The following is a 24197-nucleotide window of genomic DNA, read 5'->3' on the forward strand; positions in this document are numbered from 1 at the left end:
AGGGGGCAGGGGAAGGGAAGAGGGATGTAGGTGATAGAGGAGAGGGAAAATTGTGGTGAGAATAGTCAGATACAACACACTATTGAGGAAGGACAGGGTGAAAGGAGAGAGAATAGAATAAATGGGGGTGGGGAAAAATAGGATGGAGGGAAGTACAGCTAGTAGTAGCAACTATGGGGAAAAAATATTGAAGCAACTTCTTTGATTGACTTATAAAGAATGCGATCTATCCTAGAGACAGAACTGATGGTATTTGATCACAGAATGAAATACACTTTTTTTATCACTTTATTTTTTTTTAAAGTTTCTCTATCTTTGTTAGGGAAAGGAAGAGTTATGTTTACTTTTACAATAAGAATATTGTAATGTGAGAATAAATAAAAGATATATACTTTTTATGAACTTGTATCATATGTAGAAACAATGACATTTATTGAAATGATTCCTACCCAGGAATCTCTGATAGTATCTAATGTAAGTCTATCTAAAGTAGACAATTAGAGTTAAAAAAAACCGTGGAGATTTGGTTCAATTCACTGAATATAAAGTACCAACTATGAATTTACTCTGTGGGTAATCCAACTCCTTCATTTAAACATGAGGCTCTGAAGTTCAAGGACATACAAAGGATCTTCCAAAGAAAGCAAGCTCATTCCTCAAACTCTTATCTGAACAGGACTCTGCAGAGTGGGTGGCAGAAGCTGAAAATTGAATCTTCATTCTCTCTCCTAAGTGTAAATAATTGATTTTTGGCTTAAAAGTTTATCCCTTTCCAAGGTTGAAAACAAGGACCCCAAGATGGTATGTTTATCACATTGATAATGGTTCAAAATGTGGAGGGTAAGATAATTGGTTGAAGGAAAGGATTCAAAACAAGTCTTAAAAGCTAAAACAGTGGAACAAATCTAGTGAGATGGAATTTAAGAGAAACAGATATAGAAAAGATTTGGGGGCAAATTTTCCTTAACAGTGGCAAAACTAAAACAAAGTGGGTCTGGAGTATTTGTCTTCCAAAGACAATTTGGGAAGACCTTAGGGAAAAACTAGAACTCCAGGTGAAGAGAATCTACCCCAGTAAAGTGCAGTCACCTCCAGTCAGTCTCAGCTGAATCAACAAACAACAGTCCTAGAGGAAGTTGGGTCTGTTGGCTGCCTAACATGGGCGGGGGGGGGGGGGGGGGGGGGGGGAGTGTGGCGGGGAGCAGCTGAGCAGGGTAAGATTGAAGGACCTCTTGGTATTGGTAATGGGAATCAGATTACCAAATTACCATGTTCCCATTCCTGGGCTGTAGCTGCTGGGGACAAGGAGTGAGCGCAGAGTGAATGTGGTAGTAGAAGGGCAAGGGACCTGCCGGCTGTGGGCACTTGCAGGAGAGTTAAGTCCAGGACAGAGGAGAGAGCTGAAATTAGCAGCCTTGGGAGGGATTGAAGGGAACAAGAGTGTTTACAGGACAGCATGGCTAGGAGCCCTAGCCAGGGTTTGGGGGCAGAGAAGAATGTCTGAGCAGGAGGAATCTGAACAGAGGTCAGAAAATAATAGTAAGAAGGATGGTGAGGCATGAAAACCTTTCATCATATCTTAGAAATAAAACCTGATTACAGTCATATATTCCTACAAAGAAAAAAGAAAAAAGAGAAAATATTATAAGCAACAAGAAAAAAATTCAAAAATAAGCAATAATATGAATTACACAAGAGCTAGCAGCTTCCACACTGAAAGATCATAACATAGGTCTTAGATCATTATATTTTTGAAGAGCGAAAGAGCTGGGGTTGTGACGAAAAATAACTTACCCAGCAAAGTTCAATGTAATCTTGAATTGAAAAACTGAACTGCAAGATTTTCAGGTATTTGTGACCAAAAAAAAAAAAGCAGAATTCAATGGAAAATCTGATATAATATCGAGAAGACCAATTATAAGTGACTTATTAACATCAAATTATTTGTTTCTTTTATGTTAAAATGTAATCATTCTTTTTGAGACTGTATCATTTGAGTAGTTTGGAAGAAAGATTGGGGCAAATGGAATATGATGAGATGATTCAAGAAAACAAAATTGATAAAGAAAATATTAAAAGGAGTAATTATTTCATACAAATGAGATGTGAAAGGAAGAAATGATATAGAGGAAGCATGTTAGGGTGCCAGACTGGTAGTTCTGGAACCTAACTCTTATTGGCTCTGGGGTAAAAAAGGAACAACAAATACATTTAGAAAGCTATAAAAGTTTTTTAAATTCATAAAGAAATAAGAAGGTGAGGGGGTAGGATAAGGGAGGGACTTTTAGAAAAATGTATATTAAGAATTAGAAGGGAGAAGATGAGGGAGGAACCTTTAGAGGGGAGGGTAAAATAAAGACTAGGAGGATAAGGGAGGTGGTGGTTAGAAGGGTAAAAAGAGAGGTTGATAAGGACAATAGTGAAGAAAAATATGATGAAGGGAAATACACAAATAATAATTATAATTTTGAATGGGGATGGGATGAATTAACCCAGAATCCAGCAATATATTCTTTACAAGAAACACATTTAAAAATGAGAGATACACACTGAATTAAAATTAAGAGTTGGAGTAGAATTTATTATGCTTTAGCTAATGTAAAAATCAAGGCTCCCAATCATGATCTCAAAATTAAAGCTAAATTAGATTTAATTAAAAGAAACAAACAGGGAAACTATATTATGGTAAAAGGTATCAGAAATGAATCAATAGCAGTACTAAACCTATATATATCAGACACTGTAGAATCCAAAAATTTAAAGGGAATTTAAATGACTTATAGATGAAATTGACAGTAGTATTATAATAGTGGAGGACTTCAATCTTCCCCTCTTAGAACATGAAAATATTAACTAACAAATAAGAAAGAAGTCAAGAAAGTTAATAGAATTTTAGATGTCAGATAACTATTTGGAAAAAATTCAATGGCAATAGAAAGGAATCTTTTTCTTTTACTCTACAAACACACAAAGGTACAAAGATTGACCATGAATATAAGGTCATAAAAAAGCATAAAAAAATTGTATCACCAAAAGCAGGAAAGATAAAATATTAAATGCATATTTAGGATACAATGCAATTAAAATTATATTCAGTAAAGGCTTACACATACATGGCATAAAAACTCATTAGAGATTAAACCAGCTAATATTAAATGAGTGGGTTAAAGAACAAATCATAGAAACAATAATTTTATTCAAGAGAATATCATTAGTAAGACAACATACCAAAACCTATGTGATAGAACAAAATCAGTTATCAGAGGAAAATTTCTATCTTTAAATGTTTATATCAATAAAATAGAGAAAGTATTGAATAGACCAATGAATTAAGTATCTAATTTGAAAAAACCCTAAAAATCCTCAACTAAACATTAAACTTGAAATACTAAAATTAAACATCAGATTAATGAAATTGCCTGTAAGAAAACCATTGATATAATAATGAAAACTAGAGTTAGTTTTATGGGAAAAAAATAAAATAGATAAAACATTGATTAATATGATTTTAAAAAGAGAAAACCAAATTACGAAGTATTAAAAATGAAAATGAAATCTTAGCAATTATGATTTATTTTCATCGATTATATGCCAAAAAATTTAAGAATTTCAGCAAAATTTACAAAATTTACAAAAATTTTTACAAAAATACCAAGTTAAGGGCAGCTAGGTGGAGCAGTGGGGAGATCACTGGTCTTGAAGTCAGGAGGACCGGAGTTCAAATCCAGCCTTAGAAACTTAATAATTACCTAGCTCTGTGACCTTGGGCAAATCACTTTAACCCCATTGCCTTGCAAAAAACAAAAAAACAAAAATAACAAGTTAGCAGAAGAAAAAATAGAATATTCAAATGAATTAATTTTAGGAAAAAAAATAAATTGGCTATAAATGAGCTTCCTATGAAAAAAGCACCAGGATCAGAGAGATTTGCAAGTGAATTCTATGAAATACTTATCAACTAATTCCAATATCAAATAAATAAATTATTTGGAAGAATAGGCAAAGAAGGGATCTTAACAAACTCCTTTTATGAAACCAAAATGATATTGATATATAAACCAGGAAGAGCAAAAATGGGAAGAGAATTAGAGATCAATCTCATAAATGAATATGGATGAAAAATCCTTCATAAGATTCTAGTTAGGAGATTGCAACAATTTATTATAAAGATTGTACATTGTGACCAAGTGGCATTTATTTATACCAGGAAGGCAGGAATTGTTTAACATAAGGAAAACTATTAATACAATTGATTATATTGATAATAAAAGTAACAAAAATCATATATCAATAAATGCAGAAAAAGCTTTTGAAAAAATACAGTACTTATCTGTATTAAAAATACTTGAAAATATATGTATAAAGGGATTTTTCATTAAATTGACAAGAAACAATTATCTAAATCCATCAACTAGTATTATTTGAAATGGGGCTAAGCTAGAAGCCTTCCTAGTAAGATCAGGTACAAAACAAAGACATCCACTGTCATCAACATTACTTAATAATATGTTGGAAATCCTAGCAATAGCAATAAGAAAAGAAAGAGAAATAGAAGGAATGAGAATAAGCAAAAAGATAATAAAACTATATTTTTGAATGATATGATAAATATAAAAAATCCTATAAAAGATAGTTGAAACAATAATTTTAGCAAAGTATCATATATAAGTAAATCCACATAAATCATTAGCTATATGTGTATATAGATAGATAGATAGATAGATAGATATATTAACAACAAAACTCTGCAAGAAGTGATAGTAAAAGATACCCACTTAGAATAATACTAAACAGTATTATAAAATCCTTGGGAGTACATCTACCAAAACAAACAAACAAACAACAAAAACAGGAACCATATGAACAAAATTATAAAAATCTCTTACACAAATGAAATCAGATTTAAATAACTGGAGAAATATTGTTAGTGGGTAGGCAAGGAAAATGAATAAAAATGGCAATTTTACCTAAATTAATCTATATATTCAATGCCATCCCAATTAAATTATCAAAAATTATTTTACTGAGTTAGAAAATATAATAACAAAATTTATTTGGAAGAACAAAAGATCAAGAATATCGAAGGAAAAAATATAAAGGAGGGAGGTTTAACAAGACCAAATCCTAAACTACATTATAAAACAGTAACTATCAAAACTATCTGGTCTTCACTAAGAAACAGAACAGTAGATAAGTGGAATAGAGTAGACATACAATCTACAGCAACAATAGTAACCTTATGTTTGAGAAGTGTAAAGTTAAGTTTTTGGGATAAGAATTCACTGTTTGGTAAAAAAATTTTAAGAAAACTGGAAAACAGTCTGGTCAAAGTTGGTTATAGATCAATATTTTATACCATTTATCAAGATAAGGTCAAAATGGATATATGCTCTAGATATAAAGGGAGATATTATAAGAAAATTTGAAGAACATGGAACATATTACTTCTCAGACTTATGGACATGCTGACAATTTGTGAGTAAATGAGAATGAGAGCAAAGTTAGTGTAAGATGGATAATTTTGGGTACATTAAATTTAAAAGTTTTGCACAAATAAAACAAATGTAGGCAAGAGCAGAAGGGAAGCAGAAATTTGAGGGAAAAATTTTTACAGACAGGTATATTCTTTCTTTTTTAAAATTTCTTTTCCTACTTCATGCAAAAATGGTTTTTATCATTTATCCTTTTGCAAGCTGTTGAGTTCCACATTTTTCTCCCACCCTCCCTTCCTTTCTTCCATACCTAAGTCAGCAAATAATTTGAAATAAGTTATACAATCATTTTTTAACACATTTCCGTATTAGTCGTGTTGTAAAAGAAGAATTACAACTGGAGTGGGCAGAACCTCAGTAGAAAGAAAAAACATAAAGAAGATTTAAAAAGTGAACATAGGATACTTTGGTTTGCAATCAGAATTCATAGCTATATGTGTATGTCATTTACCCCAATAGGTCTCTCAGGATTGTCTTTGATCTCCTAGAGAAGCTGCTTCTATTGTAGTTGATCATCTCACAATGTTACTGCTAATGTATACAATGTTCTTCTGGTTCTGCTCACCTTACTCAGCATCAGTTTATGCAAGTTCTTCCAGGATTTTCCAAAGCCAGGTCACTCATGTTTTCCCACAGAACAAGAATACTCCATAACAATCATATCACAGCTTGTTCAGTTGTTTCCCAGTTGATGGGCATTACAAGGAGTACTTCACAAAATCTCACAAATATATCCTTCAGTTAGCCTTAGCTTTACAATGTCTTTCTCTATCCTTATCCTTATTTTTGCTTTTGCTTTATCTGAGATCAGGATTGCCAACCCTGTTTTTTTTCCTTCTTTAGCTGAAGTGCAGTATATTTTGCTCCAGTCTTTTATCTTTACCCTATGTGTATCTCTGTGCTTCAAATGTATTTCTTGTAAACAACATAATGAAGGATTGTTTTTAATGCATTCTGCTACCTTCTGTTTTATGGGAGAGTTTATCCCAATCACATTCACTGTTAAGATTACTAATTCTTATTTCCCTCCATCCTATCTTCCCCCCTCTCTCTCCTGTCTCCTCCTTTTTTATTTCTGCTACATCTCTCAGGCTGCCCTCCCTTCTACCACCCTCTTCCTTTTTTTCTCCCTTCCCCCTTTTACTTTACTTTTATTTTACTTAACTTTACTTTTATTTATCTTTCCCTTTTATCACTCTCACTTTCTCCTTTCTTTTCTCTTCACCCCTTCTTCCCTGTAGGGTAGGATTAATTTGAAAACCCATTTGAGAATGTATGTTATTCCCTCTTTGAGCCAAATCTGTTGAGAGTAAGATTTACTCAATGCTCAAACCCTCCTTTCTTTTCCTTTTTTTTTATAATATGTCCTTTGTACCTCATCATGTGGTATTATTTATTCTCTAATGCCCTCTTTTCTAGGTATAATTGTCTTTTTCATGTCTTAATTTTTTTTATACCTGTCTTGTATCCACACTCTCTCATGTGCCCTCTGTACAGTTCTCAAGAACCATAACTATCCTTACATTAAAATCAATTTAAATTCACTTTTCAAGAATAATCCCTACAACTATCCCAATATAAATAAAATTCTCAAGAGCTAAAAAGTATGATCACATCACAGTCAGTTTATGTTCCTTTCAATTGTCCTAAGAGAAATACACTTTTCCAGAGTTAATGAACATTTCACCTCCCCCCCTTCCATTTACCTTTTTATGCATTTCTTGAGTCTTGTATATGAAGCTCAGATTTTCTGTTCAGTTCTGGTATTCATCAGGCAAGTCTGAAAGCCCTCTATTTCATTGAAAATCCATCTTTTTCTCTGAAAGAATATGCTGAATTTTGTAGAGTAGTTGATACTTAGGTGTAGTCCACACTTCTTTGTCCTCCAGAATATCATATTCCAGACCCTTATATCTTGAAGCTGATAAATCCTGCATAATCCTGACTTTTTCCTTGTATTTAAAACACTTCTTTTTGACTGTTTGCAAGTAATTTCTCCTTTAGCTGAGAATTTTGAAATTTGGCTACAATATTCTTTGGAGTTTTAATTTTAGGATTTCTTTTGGGGGATTTCTTCTTGCTTTAGGGTATTAGAGCAGTTTCCCATGATAATTTCCTGCATGGTTTCATCCAGGCTCTTTTTCTGATCCTAGCTTTCTGGGAGAACAATAATTCGTAAATTATCTCTTCTGGAACTATTTTTCAGGTCAATCATTTTTCCAAAGAGGTACTTTATATTTTCTTCTATTTTTTCAGTCTCGATTTTGCTTAATAGAATCTTGGTGTCTAATGGAATCATTTATTTCCATTTTTTTCTAATACTAGTTTTTAAGATTTTATTTTCTTCAATTAGTTTTTTTTGTTTCCTTTTCCAGTTGCCTAATTTTATTTTCCAGCTGGTCAATTTTACTTTTGAAATTGTTGGGTTTTTTTGCATTAATTTTTCACAATTCTCCTGCATGACTCTCATTTCTTTACTCCATATTTTTCCTTCCTCTCTTCTTTGCTTTTTAAAATCTTTTATGAACTCTTTCAAGAGGTCTTTTTTGAAATTGAGATCAGTTCATTTAACCCCTTAGAGATATCACATGTAGGTATTTTGAAACTGCTATCACACCTATCAGAATACTAGATGTCAATGGTTATCACTTTTTTGGATTTTTTTTTTTTATCATTTTGTCAGTTGAGGTCGGTTCCTGTGGTATAGATTATATAATATCAATTTTTTTTTGTTGGGGGCCAAGGTTATGGTCCTGTTCTGGTATTTCCAGTGTTCCTAGTTTGTTCCCTGTACTAGGGTAGACCAATGCCAAACAAACTTCCCAGGGCTCAAAATCTTGCTCTCAGAATTAGGATTGTGACCCTCACTGCTGGCGTAGCTACACCAGGGCATTAGCTATGCTGTAGCAAAAAGCCTCTCACTGGCTTCCCATTCTTCCACCTATATTGGGCTATACTTCCTTTTTTACTCATGCTACAGACCTTTTCCTCCAAGATATCTTACTGAAAAGTTGATTCACTGTTTTGGGTTTTTGGTTTTTTTTTTTGGTGGATTCTGTTTCTTTAAGATTCATTTAGAGGATTCAGAGTTGTTTTGGGAAAGCTCCAGGAGCTTCCTAGCTTTCTGCCACCATTTTGGCTCTGGCCTAGAAGTCCCCTGGATAGATATACTCTTGGATAAAGAGTTCTATTCAAATATATAATTGTCAACCTTATAAGAATTTGAGTCATTCCCCAATTGATAAATGGTTAAAGGATATGAACAGAGAGTTTTCTGGTGAAAAACTCAAAGAAAGTTATAGTCATATGAAAAAATGTTCCAAGTCATTACTAATTAGAGAAATGGAAATTAAAGAAACCTTGAGGTATCATTTTATACCTAGTAGATTGGCTAAAATTATAGAAGGAGAAAGCAATAAATATTAGAAAGGATGTGGAAACCATTTTGGAGAGTAGTTTGGACTTTTGCTCAAAGAGCTTTAAAACTGCTCATATGGGGGCAGCTAGGTAGCACAGTGAATAGAGCACTGGCCCTGGAGTCAGGAGTACCTGAGTTCAAATCCAGTCTCAGACACTTAATAATTACCTAGCTGTGTGGCCTTGGCCAAGCCACGTTGCCTTACAAAAGCCTAAAAAACAAAACAAAACAAAACCAAAAAAACCCCAAACTGCTCATACCCTTTAAACTACTGTTAGTTCTAGTATCCAAGAGAATTAGAGAAAAAGGAAAAGAACTAATATGTTCTAAAAAATTTATAGCAACTCTCTTTGTGGTGGCAAAGAATTAGAATTTGTGAGGATGCCCAACAATGTGATAGAATGCTTCTATAATATAAGAAATGATAACATCAATGATTTTGGAAAAACAAAAAAAAGACATATAATGAAGAGTGGAAACAAACAGAACAAAGAGAACATTTTATAAAATAACAGCAATATTATTTTAAGAAAAACTTTCTGTGCCCAAATTAACCACAAAGGTCCATGAAGGAAGAGGCTATCTGAATACAGAGAAATTCCTAATAACTAGGTGTGTGTGTGTGTATAGACATACAAACACACACACATACTCATATTTGTGATGGTTAATGATAGTCATCTCTAGGGCTGTGGGGAAGGGAGGGAAAAATAAGAAAACTGTATGATGTTTATTAAATATTTAAAAAGAAAAGCAAGTTGTATATAATAGGTTTGTAGTTTCATATACAGTGTTCTTAATTTTCTATCTTTTTTTTTGTTATAGGAATGCCAATTTTAAGTATTAATTTCAGAATAAAAATTTTTAAAAGAGAGATAAATATAAAACCTTAAGTTTAGCTTTAAAATAATCAACTTAATAAGTACCAGATTGGAGCAGTATGGATGAGCAGTTCTGCAAACCTGGACAGCAAACTCAGAATGAGACCCCTGGAGTAACACAGCAGGTAGAAGGGTTAAGGTTTTAGGCCCCTGGAAGAAAAGTAGAGAGATCAGAACTAGGTAGATGAAAGTCTTCTGTATACTGTGTTCTTCCTCAATATTGGTAAACTAGAGAATATTCAGAGAAAAGTGAAGGGCCTCAAGATCAATTCACCTGAGGATCATTAAGAGAAGTGGAACATAAAGTTTGTAGCAGAACAGACCAAGAGGAGATGTTCCTTTACTTTGAGCATCTGAAGTGCTATTTGGTAGAGAAGGGATTAGATTTATTCTCCTTGACCAAAGTAGCAGAATAAGAAGGAAGGAATGGATGGAAGAAGCAAAGAAATGTCTATAGGGTTAATGGAATGGAAAATTTTCTAACAATAAGCATGATCCAAGGTGGAATGTGTTCCCTTCAAAAAACTGGACTCCCCTTGGCTGTAATTTTCAAGAAAAGAATTGATGAGTGCTTGTTGGGTACATGGCCCCTAGCCTGTACCCAAGGTATAGGGACCTGTTCCTGTACCATAAAACAGGCCAACCTCTACCTCTAGGAATTCCCAGCTTCCTTCAAGGCTCTGCACAGGTACCAACTTCTATGAGACTGTCTTAGATTCCTCTCCAATGATTTTTGTATTTAATTGTCAAGTTGAACATAAACTCCTTGAGGATGAAGTTGGTTTAGTTTTTTTTTTTTTTTACTTTAGCATACCTCAAGCAAGGTTCATTTGAAATTGAATTATTTCTTGTTTAAGTATAGGTTGGAGCAGATGGCCCCAAATCCCTTTGAACTTTTGTCTTCTATGAAATGGGCATGTATTTTGTTAGTGTGTTTATGCATGTATGTGCATGCATACATGCATGTATACTTGCATAGTAAACAAGCTTCTTTTCAGTACTCTATACAGGCAAAGTGTTTTTTTCCTTATATATATATATATATATTTATTATTTTATTTTTTTTTAGAGATTTTATTTGGAGTTTTAACAATTTTTCTCCCAATCTTATTCCCCTCCCCCCCACAGAAAGCAGTCTGTCATTCTTTATTTTGTTTTCATGTTGTACGTTGATTCAAATTGAGTGTGATGAGAGAGAAATCACATCCTTAAGGAAGAAGCAAAAAGTACAAGAGATAACAAGATCAGACAATAAGATATTGGGTTTTTTCCCCCTAAATTAAAGGGAATAGTCCTTGAACTTTGTTCAAGTTCCACGGCTCTTTATCTGGATACAGATGGTATTCTCCATTGCACACAGCCCAAAATTGTCCCTGGATGTTGCACTGATGGAACGAGCAAGTCCATCAAGGTTGAACATCACCTCTATGTTGCTGTTAGTGTGTACAGTGTTTTTCAGGTTGTGCTCATCTCACTCAGCATCAGTTCATGGAAATCCCTCCAGGCTTCCCTGAATTCTTGTCCCTCCTGGTTTCTAATAGAACAATAATATTCCTGACATACATATACCACAGTTTGCTAAGCCATTCCCCAATTGAAGGACATTTACTTGATTTCCAATTCTTTGCCACCACAAACAGGGCTGCTATGAATATTTTTGTACAAGTGATGTTTTCACTCTTTTTCATCATCTCTTCACGGTATAGACCCAATAGTAGTATTGCTGGATCAAAAGGTATGCTCATTTTTGTTGCCCTTTGGGCATAGTTCCAAATTTCTGTCCAGAAAGGTTGGATGAGTTCACTGCTCCACCGACAGTGTAAGTGTCCCAAATTTCCCACAATCCTTCCAACAATGATCATTAACCTTTCTTGTCATATTGGCCAGTGTGAGAGGTGTGAGGTGGTATTTGCATTTCTCTCATAATTAATGATTTAGAGCAATTTTTCATATGGTTATGGATTGTTTTGATCTCCTCATCTGTAAATTGCCTTTGCATATCCTTTGACCATTTGTCAATTGGGGAATGGCTTTTTTTAAAAATATGACTCAGTTCTCTGTATATTTTAGAAATGAGTCCTTAGTCAAAATCATTAGTTGTAAAGATTGTTTCCCAATTTACTACATTTCTTTTGATCTTGGTTATAGTGGTTTTATCTGTGCAAAAGCTTTTTAATTTAATATAACTGAAATCATCTAGTTTGCTTTTGGTGATGTTCTCCATCTCTTCCTTAGTCATAAACTGCTCCCCTTTCCATAGATCTGACAGTAGACTAGTCCTTGATCTTCTAATTTGCTTATAGTATTGTTTTTTTATGTCTAAATCCTCTAATCATTTGGATCTTATCTTGGTAAAGGGTGTTAGGTGTTGGTCTAATCTAAGTTTCTTCCATACTAACTTCCAATTTTCCCAGCAGTTTTTATCAAAGAGAGAGTTTTTATCCCAATAGCTGGACTCATTGTGTTTATCAAACAGCAGATTACTATAATTATCTCCTGCTTTTGCACCTAGTCTATTCCACTCTATTTCTTAGCCAATACCAAACAGTTTTGATGACTGATGCTTTATAATATAATTTTAGATCAGGTAGGGCAAAGCCACCTTCTTTTGTACTTTTTTCATTAAATTCCTAGAAATTCTTGACTTTTTATTTCTCCATATGAATTTACTTACAATTTTTTCTAACTCATTAAGGTAATTTTTTGGAATTTTGATTGGTAAGGCACTAAACAGGTAGTTTAGTTTTGGGTAGAATTGTCATTTTTATTATATTAGCTCTACCTATCCATGAGCAGCCAATATTTGCCCAGTTATTTAAATCTGATTTAATTTGTGTGAGAAGTATTTTATAATTGTTTTCAAAAAGTTTCTGAATCTGTCTTGGCAAATAGACTCCAGAGTATTTTATATTGTCTGAGGTTACTTTGAATGGGATTTCTCTTTCTAACTCTTCCTGCTGTATCTTGCTAGACATATATAGAAAAGTTGAGGATTTTATTTTATAACCTGCAACTTTGCTAAAATTGTTTTATAATTTTATAATTTTATAACCTTCAACTTTGCTAATTGTTTCCAGTAGTTTTTTGGATGATTTTTTGGGATTCTCTAGGTAGACCCTCATGTCATCTGCAAAGAGTGAGAGTTTTGTCTCTTCCTTCCCAATTCTAATTCCTTCAATTTCTTTTTCTTCTCTAATTGCTGAAGCTAACATTTCTAATATGATATTAAATAGTAGTGGTGATGATAGTGGGCATCCTTGCTTCACCCCTGATCTTATTGGGAATGCCTCTAGCCTCTCCCCATTGAATATAATGCTTGTTGATGGTTTCAGATAGATACTGCTAATCATTCTAAGGAACAGTCCATTTATTCCTACACTCTCTAGTGTTTTTAGTAGGAATGGATGCTGTATTTTGTCAAAAAGCTTTTTCGGCATCTATTGATATGATCATCTGATTTCTGATAGGTTTGTTGTTGATATAATTGAGTATACTAACAGTTTTCCTAACATTGAACCAACCCTGCATTTCTGGGATAAATCCTACTTGATCATAATGTATTATCCCAGTGATAACTTGTTGTAATCGTTTTGCTAAGATTTTATTTAAGGTTTTTGCATCTATATTCATTAGGGAGATAGGTCTATAACTTTCTTTCTCTGTTTTAATTCTTCCTGGTTTAGGTATCAGCACCATATTGGCTTCATGGAAAGAGATAGGCAGAGTTCCATCTTTCCCTATTTTTCCAAAGAGTATATAGAATTGGAACCAATTGTTCCCTAAATGTTTGGTAGAATTCACTTGCGAATCCAACAGGCCCTGGAGATTTTTTCTTAGGGAGTTCAATGATGGCTTGTTGAATTTCTTTTTCAGGCAGAGTGTCTTGAGGTCAATTCCTCTGGGTTCAAATTTTACCATATTTATGATATTTAGGCTAGGCCTTTACCTCTGAAATTTCAGGTTCCTCATTTATAAAAAATCAGTAAAAATAATTGACGTTGTGAGTTATGATTACTGTTCTCTTCCTCCTGATTCTTCCCCTCCACCCTACCCTAGATAGAGGACTTTGAAATTGATGTCTCAGAAGACCTGGGTCCTCTTCAGTTTGTGAAGCTTCGTAAAATCCACTTTCTGCTGAAGGATGCCTGGTTCTGCAATTACATAACTATTTGGGTCTTTGAGCAATGCATGGAGAAAGAGAAGGAGATAGTGTTCCCCTGTTACTGCTGGTTGCAAGGGGATGGTATCATCTGCCTGCCTGAGGCTACTGGTAAGAAGGGTAGATTCTTGGGCAAGAAGAGGGCAGTGGATTTAGGACTGGAAGGGAGCTTAGGGGGTTATCCTAATTAATGCCTCTTTTTAAAGGAACAGAAACTGTGGGACATGAAAGGAATGTGATTTGCCCAAAGCAGGGTGAAAGAATAGGAGGAAGATATTAAGGAAAGGATCAGGAGGAAGGTAGAGGATATAAAGAAGGGAAGGCACAAGAAAGGCAGAGTATAGTAAAGAGGCAGGAGGTCAGAAGAAGAAAGAGATGGAAGAAAAGTTATGTGACAGTTTTGTGATGTAAAGCAGTAGCTCTATCCAGGTAAGGTTGAGGATGTGAGGGGAGTAAGATGGGAATAAGAGCTTTGCGATAGGGACAAAGAATAACAGGAAAACTGCCCTAAGATTGGGAAGCAGGTAAGATAATGGATGTGGGATGGTTTTGATATGGAGGCAGAGAGGAGGAGAAAATGCGGATAACTCATAACTCAGGGAGAGCAGCTCAGAGTTACACAGGAGAAGAAGATAAGTGAGACCTTGTTCCCATGACTTCCCAGCTTGGATGAAGAGAAATGATGTCCTGGGCCTGTTTCAGAAACACCAAGAAGAAGAACTGGAGGAGAGAAGGACACTCTATCGGTGATGTTCCTGACCCCTAACCTTTCAGTAACTGAATCCCTGATTTTTGAGTGCCTACCTTATTTCCACTTTGATCCTTGATCCTTTAATGTCCTCTAATCTCCATTAATCCCTGATTTTTAAACCTTCACTGACCTATTGACTTCTGATTTCATGGACCTCCAGCTGGGCCACTTGGAAGAATGGGATGCCCTTGACAGTAGATGCAGCATCAGCAAAAGACCTGCCCCTGGATGTGAGATTCCATGAAGAGAAGAAGATTGATTTTAATGGATCACAAGTTGCAGGGTAAGAATGAAACCAGAGGCATGAACTTGGAATCAGGGTGGGAGCTCCCAGAAACAATGACAGATATGGGAGGATTTTGAGTGCTGAGGGGAATTCAAAGATCTAATTCCCTACTTCATTCCTTTATTCTTTATCCTAGAGTGATGGAGATTGCCCTGAAGCGTCTGTCTACCCTCCTGAGCTCCTGGAATAACTTGGAAGATTTTGACAAAATCTTCTGGAACAAGAGTGCCCTGGCCAGTCAGTAACAGCCCCATAACCTTGGTGATCCTCTCCCATGACCCATTCATAACATTCTGTGTTCCTCCTTCCCATATTATTAATACCCCCACTCCACACATATTCTATCACTGCTTTCTTTCCATTGATAATCTTGTCCAGAAATGTCCCAGAAATAGAGTCACAAGAAAAGGTGATTCACTTCAGGCCCCTCTTTGAGGATATCCTGGACATCTGAGGGTGGAAGGACTCAAATCCCTGGGTCCATAAGGAGAGTCAGATCATAGAAGTTGGCATTTCTGGGGTGCTATGTTCTCTGCCTTTTGTTCTCAGAGAGGGTACAACAGTACTGGAAGGATGATGCCTTTTTTGGTTACCAGTTTCTCAATGGTATCAACCCTACATTGCTGAGAAGGTCCACCTCACTCCCTACTCGACTTGTGATCCCCCCAGGGATAGAAGGTCTTCAGGTCCAGCTGGAAAAAAAGCTCCAGGTACCTCCTCTCCTCTCTTCTCCAGTCTTTCCTTCTTTCTTGGAAGCTCTCTGACAATATGAAATTAAAAAGGCTCCTAGGGACCCAGTTAGGTTACACTTATTCAACACACTACTTGAGATTTAGAGAAAGGAATAGAATGAAATGCCAAAAAGATAACTTGATTTAAAGAATGGAAGAACTCTTAGCATGATCCTTGATCAATTAAGAGAGTACAAGTATGACACAATTGAAAAGTCCAACAGGTAACCTTTCTGGATAAGTAATAATGGATTTATTAATTAGACTAGTAGATAATCAATACATTGAGGTCAGTGGTTTCTCATAGTAAGCAAAGACCTGCCATGGAGGTCCCTGAATACTTAAATACTTTTGCATTTAGAGCCATCTTCAGTCATCCTGATTCTTATCTGGTCACTGGATCCATATGACTCCAGGACAGAAAGTGATTTAGCACAGTCCCCCTCACTCAAATCCAATTCATTAGCTATTCAGGGCATCACCTTCCTGATGTCATTGTTTTCTTGGAGAATAAGGAATAAACATCATCATTATCATCATTATAATTATCAAATACCTTTGCAACTCAATTGATTAATAATTAATGAGAAAATGATTATTATAATGAAAGGTGGAATTTTTTCTAGTGAAGAGCTTTGGAACTTGGCTTTGATTTCATCAACACTGGCAGATCATTCCTCCAGCAATCTATACAAAAGAACCTAAACTCCATCCAGTCCTACTTAAATTGAACAATGGTGGGATTACAGTGACAATTCCAATTAGATAAAATGGTGGGGTGAATTTTTAGGCCAGCTCATAAATGTCTTTAAGAAACAGGGCTTAGAAGAAGAAACCAAAAAGAGAAATTGTGGACCAATATACCAAAGTGCTTTTTATTATAATGGAAAAATAATCATTGTACTTAACTGGAAATGAGGTTAGTCAACCATAGTAATTTAACACTCAGCCTTCATGCAGAACCATATTGTGGGAGAACCTTGTGAAGATGTAAAACACAAGAAAGAAAAAAAACAAAAGTAAAATGAACCTACTATTCTTTTTCTTAAGGAGCATGGAATATAATAAGATAAACAAGAAAAAAGAAGAAACAGATGGAGACAGGAATAAGTCATTTTACTTTTCTGAACCTTAGTTTCTTTCACTGTAAAATGAGGTGTTGAACAAGATGATATCTAAGATGGATTCCAGGTTTCATATTTTGTGGGTCTAGTTGAGTATCTAGACTCCTCTTTTAGTTCTTTATGCTGATTCTTTGACTGTCTTGCACTGAAATTGCTGTTCAACATGAATCTTTGAATCTTAACTTCATATGTCCTCCAGGAGGGTTGCCTGTTTGAAGTAGATTTTTCCTTGCTGGATGGAATCCAGGCCAATGTGATACAGGGAGAGAGGCAATATCTGGCTGTGCCCCTAGTTATGTTAAAGATGGAACCTGATGGGAAACTGCTACCTATAGTCATTCAGGTGAGGGAACCCAGGCATTCTTCTATCCAGCATTTTCTGCCCCATTGCATCCCCATCACCTCCTTTCCTGGGACAAAGACCTCTAACTCTCTACTCTACCTCATCAACCCCTTTTTCTTTCAAAGATCCAGGGATCTAATGGTCTACCCATGTAGATCAATTTAAAAAAAAAGCATTGACTGGAACACAGTCCCCTGTCTAATGTAGAGCAAGTCATTTAATGTCCCCAGGACTTTTCTCTCCATTTCTTACTCTATGATTATAATGATTCTTTATCCTCCAGCTCCAGCCTCCCTGCCCTGGCTCTCCAGTCCCACCACTTTTTCTGCCCTCAGATCCCTCCCTCACTTGGCTCCTGGCCAAGGCCTGGGTCAAAAATTCTGACTTCCAGCTGCATGAGTTGCAAGTACATCTGCTGAAGACCCATTTGGTGGCCGAGGTGTTTGCTGTAGCCACCATGAGGTGTCTACCAGGGATTCACCCCATCTTCAAGGTACCTAACCTACTTTATAGCTACCCTTCACATATCACCCCTGTGAATCTAAGACAAGGGATTGCTTCTAAGGGTTATAGAAGCCAAATCCAATTAAAGGTGAACATTCAGTTAGAGTGTCTTTTCTTTTTTTAATTTAATTTCTTTTTTCAAATCCAAATTCTCTCTCTCCCTTCTCCTTCACTCATAGAGAAGAACAACAAAAACACATTAAAATTATGTATAGTCATGGAAAACAACTTTCTGTACTAGCCACAAACAGGAAAAAACATTTTAAAGTCAAAACATAGAAGAAAACTTGTCTCAATTTGTAGTTCAAATCCATTACTTCTCTATCTGGTAGATGACATTAGTTTGCACGAATCGAGGTTGGTAATTATGTTGAGTAGTCTTTCAGAATTGATTACAATATCTCTATTACAATCTACTTTGTTTTTCTGCTTCTTCTCATTTCCCTTTTATTCAGAACTGATTCATATCTTTCCAGATTTTTCTGAAACCATCATAATTTCTCAGAGTACAATATTATTCTATTGATTTTATAATCCATACTTTTGTTCAGTCATTCCCCAATTGATGAGCATCCAGTAAATTTCCAATTCTTTGTCATCATAAAAAAAAGCTGTTATTTTCTCTTTAGGTATTGACTTAATAGGTCAAGAAATATACACAGTTCAATAGAATTCAGGGATAGAACCAAAACGCTTTCCATAATGAATAATTTATCATTTTCACTTTTTGAATATCTTAACTAATGGGTGTGAAGTGGTACCTCAGAGTTTTTTAAAAACCAATATTTCTCTAATTATTAGTGATTCTGGAGCATCATTTCATATGGATATAGATAACTTTGATTTCTTCCTCTGAAAATCACCCCTTATATCCTTTGTCCATTTATCAATTCAGGAATGGTTCTTGTATATTGGAGTCAGGTCTCTATATATTTCTGAAATGAAATGTTTATCAGAAAAACTTACTGTAAACACCTCTTCCACATGATTTAATCTAATTTTGGCAACATTGGGTTTGTTTGCACAAATTTTTTTTTAGTTTTATGCACTCAAAAGCACATATTTTATCTCCTGTGAACCTCTTTCTCTCTCCCTCTTGTTTCTTCATAATCTCTTCTACTATCTATAGATCTGACAGGTAATTTCTTCCAAAACTCACTAATTTACTTATGATTTCTTGTTTTATGTCTGAATCAAGTTTTTTTAGCTTCTCTTGGTATATTATGTAAACTGTTGATCTATGCCTTGTTTCTGCAAGACTACTTTTTTCTAAGTTTTCATCAAATAATGAGATCTTAGCTCCTATAGCTGGGTTCTTTGAATTTATCAAACTTTTAGGCAACTGTGTTCACTTGCTTCAGTGTATGGAGTTTCATTGATCAACCTCCCTATTTCTTTCCTAGTACCTAATATTTATGATGCAAAAAGTGATATTTATATATCAATATTTTTTGGCAGAAGATAACTCCTCTGTCTAAAATATACTACCTTCTCAGTTCTGCCTTACCATTGAACCTTCAAAGTTTAACTTAGGTATTGTCTCCTCAGAAAAAAATTTCTCAAATTTCCCAGCATTAGCTCCCTTCCTTCTGAGATATACAAAGCTATAACCTATAGTTTCTCCTTTTCCCCAATTTGCTCTCTGCCCTTTATTGAGGATGAACTCTATGGTCATGCAGTATTCTTTTCAGCTGCTGGTCCCTCACATTCGCTACACTATGGAGATCAACACCCGTGCCCGGACTGCACTCATCAGTGATGGGGGAGTTTTTGACCAGGTATGATGGGGTGGGACTCTGGAATTGGAAAACCTTGGAAGAGTCAAGGAGGGACAGCAAACTCCATCCCATGTCCTTCATCCATTAGGAATTCTCCCTTTCTAACCCTCCAAATCAATGATCTGATTCTGTATTACTTTTAATCCAATTCAACATTTACTGAGCATCAAGTATGCACAAGATACTATGAATGAATGAATTACCCTGGTAGAATGGAACAGAAATACCCAAATGAGAACAAGATGATATAAGAATATAGGAAGGATCAAAGAACAGTGCAAGATTAAAAGAAATAGATACCATCTCCTTGGATATACTAGGGGAAATATCATGAGAGATAGTACTTAAGGTGGCTCTCAAAAGAAGAGAAAGATTTCAATAGGTAATATGCAGATGGATGATGAATATTCCACATGTGGGGAAACTATTCCAGTTTAGCTGCATTTGAAGGGGAGTAATGTGAAATAAAATGAGAAAGGTAGGGTGAGAAGGCTTTGAATGCTGAAAATTTCTGTTTTATTCTGTAAACCTGAGAGCCACTTGAGGTTGGGCACAGAGCAATGACAGCATCAATGCTATAATTCTGGCAGCACTGAAGAATGAAAGGAAGAGCCTGAAGGCCAGGAAAACTATCAGAAGGTTATCACAATAGTCCAGGATAAAAGGAACAAGGAATGTTATTAACATGTATCATAATGGTCTGTCAACTGCATAGACCTGATAAAAGCCAAAAATGACCAGCCTTCTTGAATTCCTTCCATTCTCCTTCCTAATTCCTAAATCCCACCAGCCACCTCTATCTCATGCTAATCTCCATTCAACCCAACACAGGCAATTAACACTGGTGGTGGAGGTCACCTGGATGTTCTCCGAAGGGCAACAAACTCTCTGACCTATCGATCCCTTTGCCCTCCCTATGACTTGGCTGATCGAGGGCTTCTTGGGATTCAATCATATCTTTATGCTCAGGATGCTCTTAGGCTCTGGGATATTATCTTCCGGTAAGGAGTGGTACCCAGGGGAAGAATGGAGGGGAAACTCCTGAAAAGGAGAAACATGGACCCAGGGATTCCAATGTTGAAAAGGCAAGAAAGGACTGGGAACTGGAGGATTTCAATAAAGCAGACAAGACAACCAAGCCTGAAAGGAGATATGAGAGAAGTATGAGATGGTGGTTAGTCTGAGAAAGAATAGATCATTGCAGGGGTTGTGTTTTTAGGGAACCAATCAGAGCTCACATTAATATGGCACATTACTCACAACTCTCTTTGAAATTGGTAGTACAAGCATTGTCAATGTTGAATGATAACATCCTTTTTAGAGGTGAGATTCATCAACATTAAGTGATTTGTCCTTGGATAAACAGTAAAGACAAATGAATTAAATGGCATCAATGGAAAAGAAGGTTTGAATGAAAAAGTAAGGACAAAGTTACTAGCCATCTAAATAGAGAGAGACAGAGACAGAAAGACAGAGATAAGGGACAGAGACAGAGAACAATATAGGAGGAAGACTAGATAGAAATCCAATAATTCACAGGAGACAGAATGCTAGAAAAAATCCATAAATAAAATACTGGTGAAATGTGAATAATAAGATGACAAATTAACACCAATGAGTCTTGGAGCACAACTCATGACTAGAACAAAGCTGTGGATAATTATGTCTTAATCAAAAAGAAAATCAAAACAGGGAAAAAGGTAAGAAGCATGCATATGTTAAGTTCCAAACCTGAATCAGAAATGATGTGCCTCTGCTTTGGAAATGGAATGAAATAAGACACTCCTACTACTTGACAAAAGTATTTCACTCAACCACAATACATATAGAATATACAAGATAGAAGTTCAGTAGCTCCCTTCACCATCATATTTGGCATGATTGTTCACATGATCAGAAACATGTCTTGAATCACAGGGTACTGAGAAATCAAAAATACCTAAAGAGTACTGACTATTCATGAGCTGGGTTTAATCGCTTAGCCAATGGATCTTCACAACTTTTATGATCATACAACAATAATTTTTTATAATATTGATAATTTAATACATTACCTCTAAACTATCTGTTTATTTAGAATTTATAGCCATGCATTTAAATGAAAATTTATACATGTATATTAATACAATGAGTGAACTTACCAATAATTAAATATGATAAAAGACAAAAACAGAAACACATAAAGTTAGCATAATTTTTCAATCAAAAGTAAGTCACAAGACTACTAAGTTAAGCAAGGGAGTGACATGTTTAGGTCCCAAAATCAAGAAAGTCCTTTTGCTCATTGTTTGGATAGAACAGAAAGCAGAAAAGACTAGAAAAATGTGTATTAAAGGTCACTGCAGAAATAAGTATGAGTCCATGTGAGAAGGAAATTGATGCAGGAACTGTCATGGAGATAGAAATGATTAGCTTTGACAGGAGCCTGGACAGGTGGGTAAGGAAGAGAGAAAAGAATCAAGGATAATAACTAGGTTGCAAAACTGGGTGTTTGGGAGAGCAAATTACAAAAGTTTCAGAAATAGGATAGAAAAAAATCCATGATCCAAACAGCAATAGGCAAAAATCTATCAAAGAAAAATAGGAAGCTCTGAAGAACAAAACAGAAACAATGCCAGTAAAGAAGAAAATAAATATAATATCACTTTTGCCCTTTTAAAGGTCTTTATTTAATGTGGGAAAATGGGTAGATAACTGGGGATCAACACAAAAGAATAGAACAATCCTATAAAAATAGTGTGAAGCACAGAATTGCCAGGGTCTGATAACACAAGGATTTCCAAGTTACATTTGGGCAAAAATGAACTAAAGACTCCTGCTTTGGTGGATGGGATGATGATAAGAAGAAGAAAGAGGGTAAAAGGGAAATTGAAAGCCAAAAGAAGTAAGGAGATAGAAGTATGGTTGTTTGGTAGCATCTGACTCTGTGTAACCCTCTGGGATTTTTTTGGCAAAGAGTTTAGTTTACCATTTCCTTCTCCAGGCATTTTTATAAATGCAGAAACTGAGGCAGAGTAAGTGTCTGAGGCATAATTTGAACTCAGGTCTTTCTGATCCCTGATTTTAGCCTGGTGCTCTACATCAGCTCTACCTAGCTGCCACTCCTAGGAGAATACCTAAGTCTTTTGGACAAATGCTATTCACTGGGTCCTGAAGACCTGAAAAATGTGATTGCTTAATTAATGTTAGGGAAATATTAAAAGTAAGGGAAAATGGGAGAGATGCTGCACATCTGGAGAAGAACCAAGTTTCCAACTATTTAAAGAGGAAAGAGAGAGTAGAAGACTTGAGAGGAAAAGATTAACTTTCAATTACCAAAAAGGACCAGTATGGGAAGAGGCATTAGATTTGCTCTGTGTCGTTTCAGTGGGGTGAGCACTGGGAGCAATGGGGGAAGTGATAGAGAAGCAAGACCTAAATTTTGAGGAAAAGTAAAGTTATCTAATATAATTACCCAAAAAGTAATGGGATACCTCAGGTATTGTCTCACTCATGATGTTCAATGAAAGTATAATCATGACTTGTTGAGGATGATAGAGAAAGGATTTTGAATCAGTTTTGGGTGAAATAGATGCTCCTTAAATTTCCTTCTAAATATGATTCTGGGATTACGACCTGGTTGCCCTCAGTTGCTCTTCCATGACCTTCTTATCTCTTGGGGAGCAGGTATGTGCAAGGAATAGTCCATCTCCATTATTCAGAAGATAAGGTTGTGCAGAATGACCCTGAGATACAGGCTTGGTGCCGAGAGATCACTGAGATTGGGTTGTGTGGGGCCCAGGAACAAGGTAAGGCATATGACATCTGCCATACTGAAAATTCAACTCCCCTTATTTTTAGACTCTTTCCAAAGACCTCTTTAAAATGTCTCTGAGCTCCACTACCTTTATGTTCCCACTTAAGATAATCTCAGACCCCTGTCCCGTAACATTTTCCTACATTCCAAGTGTTTCCAAACAAACAATACTGAAACATAGACAACCCCAGCCCAAAAACACAAGGCACCAAGAAACACATAAGGCAGATTAGCAGCACATGGCAGCAGAGTTCTGTTGCCAGTAGATAGTCTTAGAATACCCATCCTCCTACTTCACCTCTGCTCAAGGTTAACATTGAGAGACATTTCCTCCATCAAAGATTAAATTCTTCTTCCTCATCTCTAGATCCTCTGCCTTTTTCAATAGTCAAGATTTTTTTCTCCTTCCCCTTACCTGCTGTAGGACTTTTCATACAGTTCACAGGTGAATCTATACTTGTAATCTCAATTTACAACATAAGGGAATGAGTCAGAGTACAAAGACTTGTAAATGGAGGAAGCATTATACTTCTAAATCTCTCTAAAGAAAAGGAGAAATATGACTTTTGATCATAAAAATTCACAAAATCAAAATTTTCTTGAGACCACACATCCCAGGATATTAGCCATATCATGAGGACACTAATCCTTATTTTTCCCTGAGTTTTCTGTGTCTTCTATAAACTTTTCTCTCTTCCAGGGTTTCCTGTCTCCTTCCAGTCCCGTGCTGAGCTCTGCCACTTTGTCACCATGTGTATCTTCACATGCACAGCTCAACACTCGGCTGTTAATAAGGGACAGGTATAGTAATTCAGAAATGTGATTCCCTGAGAATAAAGGGTATATAAATTCCTTTATGGGGGAAGAGGTTGGGGGGAGAAGAAATAGGGACCAGATTCCTTGATTTCCATGTGACTTCACTGTTCCTCCTAAC

The 24197-nt window shown here is 35.6% G+C and overlaps 1 protein-coding gene across 1 annotated transcript in view; it reads left to right on the plus strand.

Annotated features, from left to right (window-relative positions):
- Positions 1-24197, plus strand: part of LOC141511524 (polyunsaturated fatty acid lipoxygenase ALOX12-like) — a 48873-nt gene that overhangs the window by 23694 nt on the left and 982 nt on the right. Inside the window, exons 2-12 of the mRNA XM_074220676.1 lie at positions 13848-14061; positions 14615-14696; positions 14862-14984; positions 15124-15224; positions 15537-15697; positions 17042-17185; positions 17469-17678; positions 19381-19467; positions 20299-20468; positions 23134-23255; positions 23964-24064. Of these exons, the coding sequence (XP_074076777.1) occupies positions 13980-14061; positions 14615-14696; positions 14862-14984; positions 15124-15224; positions 15537-15697; positions 17042-17185; positions 17469-17678; positions 19381-19467; positions 20299-20468; positions 23134-23255; positions 23964-24064 (1383 nt within the window). The 5' untranslated portion in view covers positions 13848-13979. The remainder of the gene's footprint in view (positions 1-13847; positions 14062-14614; positions 14697-14861; positions 14985-15123; positions 15225-15536; positions 15698-17041; positions 17186-17468; positions 17679-19380; positions 19468-20298; positions 20469-23133; positions 23256-23963; positions 24065-24197) is intronic.

The sequence above is a fragment of the Macrotis lagotis genome, chromosome 2, assembly GCF_037893015.1.
Source record: "Macrotis lagotis isolate mMagLag1 chromosome 2, bilby.v1.9.chrom.fasta, whole genome shotgun sequence".
NCBI lineage: Eukaryota > Metazoa > Chordata > Mammalia > Peramelemorphia > Peramelidae > Macrotis > Macrotis lagotis.